This window comes from Agelaius phoeniceus, chromosome Z (genome assembly GCF_051311805.1).
Source record: "Agelaius phoeniceus isolate bAgePho1 chromosome Z, bAgePho1.hap1, whole genome shotgun sequence".
Taxonomy (NCBI): domain Eukaryota; kingdom Metazoa; phylum Chordata; class Aves; order Passeriformes; family Icteridae; genus Agelaius; species Agelaius phoeniceus.
In genome coordinates, this window is record NC_135303.1 from 3,396,120 (window position 1) to 3,410,031 (window position 13,912).

The 13,912-nt window shown below is 37.4% G+C and overlaps 1 protein-coding gene across 1 annotated transcript in view; it reads left to right on the top strand.

Moving 5' to 3' along the window:
* Positions 1 to 13,912, top strand: part of FBN2 (fibrillin 2) — a 123,852-nt gene that overhangs the window by 52,512 nt on the left and 57,428 nt on the right. The window contains exons 17-20 of the mRNA XM_077171689.1: positions 215 to 268; positions 3,834 to 3,959; positions 6,342 to 6,467; positions 11,558 to 11,677. Of these exons, the coding sequence (XP_077027804.1) occupies positions 215 to 268; positions 3,834 to 3,959; positions 6,342 to 6,467; positions 11,558 to 11,677 (426 nt within the window). The remainder of the gene's footprint in view (positions 1 to 214; positions 269 to 3,833; positions 3,960 to 6,341; positions 6,468 to 11,557; positions 11,678 to 13,912) is intronic.

A 13,912-nucleotide genomic window follows, 5' to 3' on the forward strand; every position in this document is an offset into this window, starting at 1 on the left:
TATGAAAGTTCAGGATGGAGTGCTACCTTACATAGATTTAACTAAATTATCTATAAATGGTTATTTCATGTGAACATTGGCATTTTGTGAGTTACATTGTGGAAAAATTACTTTGGGAAAAAAAAAATTATGTGGGTTTATTTTAGAATGAAAGAAGGTGAAATACTGGAAATAACATTTTCTTTTCCCCAACATCTCCACCTCAACTGAGCAGCTGAGTTCCATGGCCTGTGTAGCAGTGGAATAGGCATTACTGTTGATGGAAGAGGTATGTTGCATATTTTCTCTAATATATACGATTGTCCTGGTTTAGGGCAAATTTTGGGAGGAAATTTCTGAAGTGTTTTTTTTCTAGAAGGCAAATTTAAGCGGCCCCTCCCCCAAGAAGTTCAGGAGGTAAATTTCTTTCAAGAAAAGTGGATGAAATTGTTTATTTAACAACATTTTGTTGATAACATTGAAATGTTGTTACATTGAAATTTTAACAGCTGATTAACAATTTAACAATTGTCAGCATCATAAAGTCACCCCAGGACAATGATTCAAAGTTTTTTTAAAAAAACCTCAGAACTGGTTTTTTTTTGATAACATACTACAGTGGAGTTTTAACTTCAAGATTAATATGTTAATTTTAGTATTTTAATTCTCAGACTACAATGTTTGAATGTTGTCTAGAGGAAAGGGTAGAATTAACTCTCTAGAACAGTGGATTTTGCCTGACCCTCTCAATAAAAATAAGTAATCTGTTTCAGAGTTCTGACCTATGATTTTGTTTTCAGACTAGATATTTTTTCAGATTAGGCATAAAACAGTTCTCTCTCATTTGCCAGGAGTCACTTGCATTTGCAGTTGATTTTCAGTCAGCTGGGATAGTAATAGAGCAGTTTTTCACTCCAGATCCAATGTTCACTCATGGATTGTTTCCATGGACAGACTGTATCTCTGTAGAGTTAAAAACTGGAAGGGAGTTTAACTGAAAAAACCATATCCTTATGAAAAAAAAGTCCTGAAAGTGACCACTTGCATTTAGCATTGGGAACTGTAAAGCTCCACATCCTTTTCCTAGTGCCACAGAGACAGGGATTTTAAAAAACAATGGCTGAGCCAGGTCTGAAATAGGGGCAAAGCACGCTGCAGCTGCCAGATAAGTAAAATGGGTTGAAGAAGGAATAGGAGGATACAGGAACATAAAATTTATTGCTAGGTATTTATCTGATGTGTTAATAATTATCCTTGTCAGCATTAAAGCTCCTGTTCTGTGCAGCAGAAACAGAATAAGAGCTTCCATCATTACATTTAGCAATAGCCTAAATAACTTTTAAAACTAGGACTTAAATAAAAGAAATTCTGGTTTTGTTCAGTACTTATAAGTATCTGCATTTTTTTTTTCTTCATTGCTTAACATGCTGTAAACTTGTATGAATGATGTGAAATCCATGGAATTTATGAATTCTCTCAGTTTGCTTTCCAGTGAATTATATAGGGTCCAGTGAAGAATCTCTAAATCTCAGAGAAATAATGTCAGTATTCAGTAATACTTACAACAAGCAGCATCCTACCATAAGAATTTGCCTGCAGCCTGGTGGAGTGGTTCATGTGTCCTTTTGGACACGTGGAAAATGCAGTTTCTCACTAAAACATTGAAACAACTGTGCTGTCCACCAAGTGCATGACGAAGATCATTCATGTCTCAACTGAAGTCCTCTTTTGTTCAGGTTTCTAGAGCAAACACAGGGTTCTCTGTGCCTCTTGTACTGCAGCATTGCAGCCAATTTTCATGCTTCTGCTCCTGTCACTCCTTGTGTGGCTTGTCCCCAAGATCCAGATGTATTTAGTGAGCTACAGAATACACTTTGCTCTAAAGAAAATACAAATCTGAAGTGGCGCGCCAAATCGTATTTTCTTACAAAGTTTTTCAGGTGTCCCATAGCATTGAGTTTTATCCAGGGGTAGCATGGTTTTTTTCCAAATGCATATGTGATTAAATGTATTAAATCAGTATCTAAACTGCACTGTGATTAAATAGGAAATGTTCTTTGCAAAAAGCTGAGCTCTACAAGTATAAAACAAGCCTTTCATGAAGTCACAGCTAGGCCAGCACCCTTTCTTTCCAGGGTTTGGGAAAGGAACTATTTAAAGTAATGGGCTTACCATATGAGAAGAAGGAAAATATTGAAAAACCCTCTTTTCCTCGGAGGCAAGAAGCATTAAAATTAGTCTGTTCCTCTTCTTACAGTTCATATGAATATTTTGGAGTTTTCCAACTACAGCAGAAACTTTATATAGAACTGTAAATTCAGGGTATATAACTCATCCATCATCCTGTCCTGTCTGTCTGAGAAAAAATTTAAATTTCCAGCAAGTACTTACAGGACTGAATATGCTGTAGTTTTGACCTCTGTTTTACTTATGTATTAGGAAAATTTATGTGTCAACTAGTAATTTATAACTTCTTACCTAGATCCTTAAACTACAGGCACTGGGTCCACAGGCTGGGTATTTTGCATCAAGCTTTTTGTTAACAACAGGTAATTCCCTGTCAGTTTAGGTTGGAAAGGATATCTGGAGATGATCCAACCTAACCTTCTGCTCAGAGCAAGGGTATTTTCAAAGTTAAACCATTTCTCAAAGCCTTGCCTGGGGGAATTTGGAAAATCTCCAAGGACGGAGTTCCTGTAGCCTCTTTGGGCAGCTTCCTCCACTGCTCAGCCACACTCATGGTGAAGAATTGTTTTCCTGGTGTTTAATTTAAATTTCCACTGTTGTATCTTGCAAGTGTTATCTCTTGCCATGTCGTTGTGCACCTCAAAGAGGTGTCTCCATCTTGTTTGTAATCATCTCTTAAAATCAGGGTAGTGCTGTTAGGGGTCCTTCTGATATTCCCTCTTTTCAGCTGAACAAATCCAGCCCCTTTAGCCTCTTCTTGCACCTCAGGCACTGATTCTGCTGAGGGAATTTAGCCACACTGACATGAGCTGTGTGTAGTTCAGGAGACACTTGGAGCCCTCTGAGGGGAAAATTTCTTAATCCAGGTGATAGTTTACACAGAGCTGAGGCATTACTGGACCTATTGATTACCAGCACAGATGAACTAATTAGTGATGAACCAATGAACTAATTAGTGATGTCCATACTGATGGCAGCCTGGACTGCATTGGTCATGCCCTGTTGGAACTCCTGCTGAATTGGAACTCCTGCCAGATGGAGAGTAAAGAAAGCACCCTGAATTTCATGAGCATGAACTTGCAGTTGCTTAAGGCATCAGTGAATGGGATTCCCTTGGAAACTGCCCTCAGGAGGAGGAGCAGAACAGAGCTCTGAGGATGTTTTCCTGAGATCACAAGAGCTCTCTGTTCACATGTGTAAGAAGTCAGGCAAGGAGGGGAAAGAGCAGCATGGCTGAGTAAAGATCAAGCTGAAGTGTGAGAAGGAAATGCAGTGTCAGTGGAGCCAGGGAAGAATGCTGTGAGGAACAGAGGAAAGCTGCCCAGATGTGTAGCCATGGGATTGGGAAAGCTAGGGCACTCTGGGGCTGAGTTGAGCAAGGAGTGCCAGGGGTATGACAGGCTTCTACAAGTGCATAGGAGGCTTGAGGAGTGGGCCCACGTAAAGTGGCCCAAAACTGGACGCAGTATTCCAGGTTTGTCCCTCTAGTGTCAAATAAAGGAGAAAAATCACCTCTTTCAGCCTTTGGGCTGCATCTGTGCCTTGGCTCTGACTGAGGGCCCCAGCATGCAGTGAGTCATGCAGTCTCAGTGAGACAAACCTCTCACAGGAGCAGGTTTGTCACACCTGGCAGTGCCTGACTGTCTTCTGTTGCTGTGCTGATGCAGATATTAACGAGTGTGCTTTGGATCCTGATATTTGCTCCAATGGGATTTGTGAAAACCTGCGTGGCAGCTATCGCTGTAACTGCAACAGTGGCTACCAGCCTGATCCTGCTGGAACCAATTGTGTGGGTAAGTTCTGGTTGTTTTTTTTATTTTATTGTGGATGAATTATTTATCATTGTGTTGATGCTGGTTTGACCTGACAGGATTTAGGTCGCAAGACATCTGCTTCTTCAAGCTGCAATCAAAATGCAAAAAAATTTGGAATGATGCTTTTCTCAATCTCTGCATAATTGTTACTCTTACTGTACATTTTGCATACTGTACATTTTTGTATACTGTATATTTTATTGTGTTGCTGTTTGGGTTGTGTAAGCAGGAGGTAACATTGCAGGTTTCACTCTCCATCTAATTAATTTTATTATTCATGAAATCCAGTGGGTTTTTGTTTTCTTTTGGGAATTCTTACATCCAGAAAAAGTGTGTCACACCACAAGTGCATTGTAGAATCATGTTGCTTATAGCCTTGTAATTTTAAGTAGAAAGGCAAAGTTTGTTTAAATTTAAAGCTAAAAGAAATCTCTCAGGAACCATTAGGATGTCCAAAGTATTGTCCTTAAATACTGTGTTTATTTTGGTAAATTATTTCTCTCTGCAGTTAAAGATTTACTGACCTGTCCACTGGCAAAACTCCACCAGTTTTGCTGGGGAAAACCTGGTCTATAGCTGCAGTACAGTTTTCATATCAAACATTCCTTCCTGGTGATGCAAAGGAAGCACAAAGTAAAGAAAGTGTCTCCTTTCATCTGCTTGAATAAAGGAACTTTACCTCTAGCTACTTCCTAAAGCCCTAAATATGACCTTCTGGAAGGAAAAGCACTGCTGCAGAAAAGTATTGGTGTTTTTCTTTTTAAAATGCTTCATGTATTCATTCTCCAAGTGGGTTTTATTGGAAGGGGTTTTATTTAGCTAGTTACTCTTGGGATTGGGTAAGTGCTAGTATAATCTATGTATTTACTTAAATAAAGATAAAGCTGACTGAATCTGAGGATGTGTTTATTCCTGGATAGAATTTTTCCATAAAAGAATTTAAGTGTGAACACTCAGATAAAAGGTTGAAAGATTATAATTAATGGCACAGTTTATGAGATGCCAGGAAATAGAAATGGTCATCAGTCAGAATGCAGACAGAATTTTTGTCAGGTCTGAGTGGGTTTAAAGCATAAACTGCATTGTTCAGTATTTTACAGAGCTTATCCCAACAGATTACAGTCCAAATCTGAAGTTATTCTGTGAGATTCTAATGAAATAATGCATTCATCACACTACATAGCTGGGGCCAAAGGATTTTATGACAACAGGCTCAGAATTGCTCTTGAAAATGTCAGTTTGCAAATTTATCCTCCTTTCCGTGGTTGAAATCAGATGAAGTTAGATTAGGGACAGGTTAGGAAAGAAGAGCTTTTTTTTAAATTTATGGCTGCCAGACATAAATCTTTGATTCATCATCTGGGGACATTTAGGCTTTGTTGTCTGAATCCTACAGGAATAAGCACAGCTTGGAAAATCTGAAGAAGTTGGGGTAACCAGAAATCACCAGATTGTAGTTATATTGCATTCTCACTTTTCTTCTATATTTTTAAACTTAAAAACTCTCTAAAAATCTGTTTGACTTAAGATTTCAGTTGCAATATTAGGTTTGGGAAATCAAGCAGTCAATAAAGAGGAGACAACCTGAAGCAGGATGAAATGTCATGTTTATCCTGGCTTATCTTATCAATATTCTTTTATACACATAGATTATTTTAACATGTGCTGAGCATTAAAGGAAAGGGCTTAAAAAATTATAATTTTCATCTTTCATAGAATAAATAGTAGGGCAATGAGGAAGACGTTATTTTTAATTAGAATTACTTTCACTTAGTTTAAAGGAAGTTCAAGGAATTATGTTACTATACCTAGTCAATATGGAATTCAAGGAATTATGTTACTATACCTAGTGCTTGATATCCTGGTCTCAATCATGTTTTTTTTTAAATTCAGTGTTCCTCTGGAAGGGAGGTGTATGTGTGCTCTTGAGATGGCTGCCATGCATCAACCGTACAGGATAGATTTTAATCCACTTCATGGATAACAAAAAACAATTTTAGCCCATAAAAGAGAGTTAGAACAGTAATTAACACACTGCTGTTCCTGTGTTTAAATAAAAGAAATAATTAAAATACTGTTTTCAGAGCAAATAGACCTCCATTAGTTTATATGGTGCAGTCATAGAAATGACAAAAATCATTGTCATTTGGCCAAGGTCAGGGTCATTGTAGGAAAACATAATTATTCTTTTGAGACTAACCGTGAACTAATTTTTGTGCTTGCTAGTGAAAAAAAAAACCAAAAAACCAAAACTTTAAAGGCAGAACAGAAATCTTTGCAGTAAAAACCTGGAAGTGAGCCAGAGCTTTACAAGCCAGAGCTGTCATTTTTGGTGTCATGGTCTGTCTCCTGTCCCCGCAGACATTGACGAGTGCTCTGTGAACGGGCTGCTGTGTGACAACGGGCTCTGCCGCAACACCCCGGGCAGCTACAGCTGCTCCTGCCCCCGGGGTTACCTGTTCAGCTCGGAGACAGACACCTGTGAAGGTGAGGAACCTGCACGTCCTGTCAGATCTGTTGCTTGCTCTGCCACGTCAAAGCGAAACCGTCGCGGGAGCGATGGCAGACACCAGAGGAAAAGGGAGAGCTGTGATGTTGAATAAATCTCCACATTTCTCTTTTTATTTCCCTGCTTTTTACTGTGTTGGGTGTTGCTGTTGAATTTCTTTCAAAGTAATAATTTAATTTGATGTGATAATGTTTTCCTTTGCTTAGCTACAACATTTTTAGCCTACAATACGTGGTTGCCTTTGATCACATAGTAGGAACACCACATCTGCCATTTAGGGAAATGCATCTGTCTTGATCACAGAGTCTCCTTTTTCTTTTCTCCCTTCTTCTCTCCCTTCACTCTGGGGTGATAGTTAATTCTAGATCAAGTCCTATTATCTGTGATGCATTCCAGGCCCTGGGTGTTACTGCCCAGTAATACTAAAATTGTCCTTCAGTACAATCTACCTCCTTCCTTTTTTCAGTACAATCCAAATTGCTTTCTTCATAAATAGTAATATTTATAAATAGTAATATTTATAAATAGTAATATTTATAAATAATCTTTCTAAATAGTAATATTACTATTTACGTTAGTTAGTACTTCAATGTTAGTGCATACATTACTACAGATGTTAAAGCAGCAAAAATGTCATATAGCAGAAACTAATGAGCAATTTTAGTTATTAAAAAAAAAAAAAACACGGAAAACTGTACCAAAAAAAGTAAAATTGGAAGCATTAGCTTATGTGCCAACTCTTAATTAATATTAGGAGATGTACATTTTTACTGGTCTTCTCCTTTATTTTTTGTTTAGTTCCACAGTAAATCTCAGTATTTGTAATCATTAGGAAGTTTTTATAGTAAATGGTTTTGCATTTCTTTGAGTGATGGGGAAGCTGTAGTTCTTCGTTGCAAAACACTTGTTATGTGGACCAGTGTAATCATCCAGATTTTTCTGAAGTGGTGGAAGATATTACTGTCCTCAGCTCCTTATTATTATTGATCATGTAGAATTTACTGCCATACAGCTAAGCAAACACATAGAAAGGAAAGTAGAAATGTTTTAAATTCTGGCAGTATAAAATCATTCACATGTTCCACACAAAACGTCTTCACTCCTTCTATGCAAAAGAAATTACATTCCTTTATATTTTAATACATGTGGGTTTCAGAGGACCCCTTTGGAGGTCAGTTCTTGCTCTTTTTGAATGTTACAAATTGGTACCACTTGTTCAGAGTGGGGCTTTTCTTGTGCCAACCCTCGTGGATTTACAGAGCTTTCTGTGCCAAGCTGTCTCAGTGCCTACCTGTGCTCAGGAATTTATCCTCCAGGGTCTGTGTCTGTGCACTGCAAGATTTCTGTCTGTGAAAACAGTTTACTGTGTGCCCTTAATGCACATGTTTCTTGAGGAATCTTCCAGACAGAGAAACTGATGCAGTGTGGTCAGGGGAGGTGCTCACTACCAAGAACATCAGAGAATAAAACACTGACCTAAAGCTGGATGGGTGAGAAGCCAGAATGCAGACAACCCAGCCAGTCCTGTTGAAATAAAATGTATCTGCATTTTCAAACAGTAAACTTGGATTTATTTCTTAATGGTAATAACACTATTATTGTTAATAATCTTGAGTCTTTGTCCTTAAATTGACATCTAAATTTAGCCAGTGCAGTAAAAAAAGCTGGTCAGGAGGGGTTTTGTGTAAAAGTGCCTGTAAAACTATTAAATGTTGTGGTTTTACTCACATTGGCTAGGCAGTAGCAATGCTGGGTTGGCAGCAGAGAAAGAAATTACTCTCTTTCTGCCCAAATCCTGTTTCTCATAATTCGTTTTGGAGTTGTAAGTTCTCTGGTTGTAAAAACCTGCTGTAGTAAGGAGCGCTGTGTTGAGCACTGAAAATGATCTGATGCTTATTAGTCACCAAGAAATTTTTAATATGACTCTCATCAGCAACTCTGAAGAAACAACAAAATTCTTGTTTTGTTTGTAGTTCAATTGAAATTTTTTATCAGTTTGTTGCGAGGAGTAGGAGACTTGTTTGAGGCACCAGAGTCTGTGAAAGTTGAGATTTTTATGACAAGCTCCATGGTTTAGTTTGTGTTTCCAGTGACATAACTAGTTAAATGTAAACCAGATGTGCTTTGAAGTTCATTTCCAGGAATGTACAGTGGACTGTTTCAATTTTTCTTTCTCTGACGTTTACAATGTACACTCACTTCACTTAAGAGAAAAAAAAATTTAAAACACACCTCAATAAATATCTTCATACATAGCAGGTTTTATTTTACTATACAGAACAGTGTTAAAATCTATTTGGTTTGTGGCTTACTCTTTTAAAAATTACCATTTAGTATTATTATGAGAAGCTGTAGGGAAACAATTTTTGGAGCTTGTTTACATTGTGCATGTGATACTTTTTCATTTGATTCAGCAGTGTACTAATGCTGACATGCACTTAATATCATTTAATTTTTTTTTTTTTTTTCCTGGATGGCGATTTTGGGATGTAGTCAATGCACTATTATCAGACTATTGCTATCCAAATTTATTTGGCTTGGGGTTTTGTTTCTTTTTTTCCTTCTTACTTAGCATAGTGCTAAAGTATATGAAATGCAGAAAGGCCTGGAGCATGGCCCATGAAGCCAAGAGAGCTGACTCTACTTTTCAAAAGGTGTTGAAAGGTTTTGCCTCTCTGTCTCCACTTACTCCCTTCTTTGGTTGTAGTTTCAGGGACATTGGCTTCCAGGTGTGGCCCTCAATTATTTTTGTCAGATTTTCATTTAAACTCTGAAAATTTGAAACAAAAAGATGTCTTTTCTTAGAAGAAAATTGATTGTAATCCTGCCTTGCTAAATGCCAAAGGGAAAATCAAAGGGAGGCATGACAACCTCATGTTACTCCCATAAATGTGAAGCTGTTTAACTTTCATGTATCTTCTTGAAGTGATGATTTGGACAGTGACACCTGTCTGCTTTTCACTTTGTCTCGCACATTGGTTGTGCCTGTGCAAACCTCTGTGTGAGGTCAGCTGACAGCTGTTAAAACAGTGTGACACTTCACATGAAAATCACCCATTTTCAGCTTTAAGTACCTTCACAGATGATGCCTGGTCCCTCATGGAAATTTCTCTCACATTGCAACTTATTTAAAGAAGGGAGGAACACTTGTGATTGTTTGGACGGGGAATACATCACTTCAGTTTTGTTAGTTTGTCCTGTCTTTTCAATTTTTTCTCACTTTTTTTTTTTAAAGCTAGACAAACTTCTGAAAGCAAGATGGCAGATGGAGAGGAAGCAAAAGTGTGTCTTTGTCTCAGAGCATTTCCATTCAGAGGATTATTTGACATAAAGTAGATACTTAGGATTGCTTTTTTTTTGTGTGTGTCAGAGTGATTTGTGATTTTAGGGACCACTTTGGTTTCTCTGCAAAAGCAGCAGAGAACCCTCCCCACCACCAGGTATTGCTGGCTGGGGAAACCAGAGAGTGGGAAGCAACAGAGACAGGGAGCATTCCCTGGGTGATAAAAACTGAGCTAATAGAGTATAAAATATATCCACGGGGAGGAGAATTGCTGGTGAGGACTCCAGGTTGCCAGCTTGGATGCAGAGGGACTTGGAGCTTTTTCTGTCAGAATTAACAATGAGGCACATTGTCCTGACCTGATAAAGCCTCTTAGATCTTACATCCCTGTGTCTGTGTATGATTAATCTGTAAAATGGGCAATCCATAGCTTAAAATCAGGCTTCAGAAACATAAAGCTCTGTCATTGCTCAGAAAGTTGTTGACAGTCAAAGCCAAGTCCTATTTGCTCTTTGTAGATAAGTCCATTAAGTAAAGGATCTGTGGAAGCTGGCTTTTAAATTAAGTGCTTGCTTTTGGCATGAAGAGAGATACCACAGTTTCCAAAGTTTACTGATTTTGGGCATTTTTATCTTCTCTCTCTTTCTTGCTTTCTTTTTTTTTTTTTTTTAATTAATACATTGATATTATTATATGTGTTTAAATACCTGTTTCTTCCTGTGATGCACATCTCTGCTGAAAGGAAGGCTTGATGCATCATAAAAAAAATAGCAAATTTTATCTCTTAGAAAACTTAAAAAAAATACAGAGAGCATTTCAATTTGTCTTGAAAATGATCTCTTGATGCTATTAATATCTCTAGTGCTTAGCTAGATTCTACATTAGGTTATAATTAATTTAAATTAAGATGGTTTAATTTATAGATATTACAAGATATTCCTGAAGCACTGCCAGCAAATATAAGCAAGCACTAAACATTTATACTTCAAGCCTGCTAAAGGGAACTGTTTGGATTAGAATGTATGGCTTGATTCAGGATGCATATAAAAAAATTAGATTAGTTGAGTTCAGAAGAAAATGGTGGATACGCATCAACAGTTCTTCTTGGAGTGAATGTGTGTTTGCATTGTTTCAATCTTAAAACTGATTCCACTTAAAAGAAAAAAAATCAGCAAATAATGCTGTCTGCAGGGGTCCTCTTCTTGCATGTGAACAAGCTTAAAAACCTCACAGGGATAATAAACAGGATTTTGGGGCTAAAGAGAAGTACCCTTTACAGTATTCCAATTACAACTGCTATTTCTTCGGTGTTTCCATAACTAGAGAATTGCACCCAGCATTGTGATATTTTGCTTCTGACAGGGTTTTCTTAATTCTTCTCATGGGGCCATAAATGGCAGAAACAATGAGGGCTTTGTTTGTTCTCTGCATGGTGTGGCTGGGAATGCATTTGCATTCTGTGAGCAAAGAGTTTTGTTTTCTCACGGGACAGTTGTAAATGATGCTGGAGAACCTCATGGCCCATGCTGTTGGAAATTAATTGTCCTTGTAGAAAAGGGCCATTTAATTAGCACCTCCAAAATATGTGTACTTCAAAATACAGCCTACCTGTCTGTCCCTGTACCTTTTGATCCAAAACTTGCTGGGAGGAGAGGAGGGGCAAATATTTCAGGCGGTCCTGGTCGCTCACAGTGCCCAACAGCATTTAGAGAGTATAAATTACCATGGAATACTTCCCAGAGGCACTCTTTAGTCCTAATAATGCCTTTTGTTTCTGGATTACAGATATAAATGAATGTGAAAGCAGCCCATGTGTCAATGGTGCCTGCAGGAACAACCTTGGGTCCTTCCACTGTGAGTGTTCATCTGGCAGCAAGTTGGACCCTACAGGACTGATTTGTATTGGTGGGTGTTTCCTCCTTTCATTTTCCCTTTTTATTAAAAAAAAAAGTATATATTATACATTTATTTATTTATATTTATATATATAGATACATATTCTACATGTATCTAAAAATGTTAGCATCCTTTGAGGATTCTTTTGGGAAAAAAAGCAGAATGCTGCAGAGGTTTTATTGGAGTAAGCAGCAACAGCTGTCTGCAGGATGTCATTGCCATTATTTTTGAAAACTGTTCATTAGTGTGGTTTTTTTTCCTTGGCTTTCTAAGAAAATTCAAAAGGGTTGTAGTCTGCTGTACTTTGCAGGTGTTTATAAGCTGCCATTGTTTCATATTATTTGTGTAGCATAATTGAAATTATTGCAGGATATGTGTGGTCCTCCAACTCATAAGTGGTCATGAATAAGTGGGTGTCATTATTAAGTGGGTGATGCTAACCTTAAATGTTACTTTTGTTTTCATATGGATTTGTTTGGCATTTTTCATTCAAATTTTCTTGTCAGGATTTTCGTAAGGAGGAAAAATGAATGCAAAGACTCAAGCTCCCATTTAATTATGGTATTCTTCCATGCCTTAATGTGTTTTTTAAGTGAATGTTACTTTTGTGCCTGAGCTTTCTCTTACATTTCCATGTAGCATTACTGGCTGGTGAAGTTTATTATTGTTTTTGTAATTTTCATGTTATGCTGATTTCTTGATATAACCATGCTAAACATATGCTTTTTGAACCTCTTATTTTTAATCTTGTGTTCTTACATCCAAAGGGGCCACAAGTTCACAAAGAGCCCAATTATAACAATGTTCTGGATTTACTTTGCAAATGGTTTTTGTTGGATTGTTTATAGTATGAGGTCCCATTTGGCTGAAAAGCAGTGACAAATAACATAAAATATAAACAAAAAAATTAGCTGAGTAGTCAGATAAAAACTGAATAGCAGGATCCAGCAACATACTGTGAGCCTAATAATTTGTTTTTCATGTTGACAAAAACTGTCTCAGGAACCATGTTTTCCCACCAAAAGTGTGAATATCTTAAGACAGAAGGGTCAGAAGTAGAGCTGGTGCAAGACATACAGATTTTTACTGCTAGAGCCCAGTTTTTCCACCTTGGCCAAAATTTCGTTGGCATTGGAAGCAATGAGAAGAGGGCAGGCTGGGTTATTGAAAAATGAGTGAGGGGCTGGAGATTGCAGGTGACTTACTGTGTGGAAAAACTTAGAAGTGTTCTTATCAAATGTATGCCATTTTAAATCTCAAGCTGATTTTCCTCTAATACCCCTATAGAGAAAATATATTTGTCCTATTTTTTTTTTTTAGCAGATTGCTTCTGTAAAGCATTGCTGTAGCAACAGATACCTTATTCCTAAATATAAATAGTAAAAGTATAAATATAAAATAGTATTGAGGTTTAGGATTTTTTGTGTTCTGCATAGGAATGATCAAAATAAGGTAATGTCCAATTTTGACAAGTTTTTTTTACTTTCAAATTGGCTCTCATGTCAGAACCCAGAATCAGAACCACATTATTCAGCAAAGAAGTGAGCCATTTGTCTCTTTCTGTGAGCTTTCCTGAGCAGATAGAGAAAAACCCATTGCTCAAATTACAGTAATTTGCACTCAGATTTAAGCTCAAACCTTCAGCAAATGAGGGTTGTAGGTTCAGCAGTTACTAGATAAAAACTTTCAGCAATGATAGTGACATACTTGCTTGCCCATGGGCAGCTTTTGCAATATTAAGACCATGCTCATGGAGGGGAAAAAAAGAGGAGTTGTTTTTGATGGATGTTTGAAATATTCAAGTGTTTCATTGCTATTTTGGGAATTGCCCATACCTCAGGGACACTGCCATTTGTGCTTTTTGAAATACATACTTTTACACGCTTTTTACACATATTTTAGTCAAGATTTTTGGAGTTCATACAGTGCACAATAAGTAGGATGCCATCTGCCTGTATTATGCCTATATTCTTCTTCAAGTGTGAGTCAAAGAGATAAGAGCAGCAGAAGGAATGCTTTGATGTTGGATAATAACTCTTCCACCAAAGATTTTTGTCTGGACAAAAGAGATGATGCAAAATAAAGGAATATCCTGGAAAGGATAAGACAAGCAAGCAGACTTTGGCAGGATAGTGTGGATGCAGCTGGTGTGAGCAGAAGCACCTGCTAATTTGTAGAATTTAAATAATTTTTGAGATACTGGTTTTGATTTTTCACTCCTATAAAGTTGGCAAGTAAAAGGAA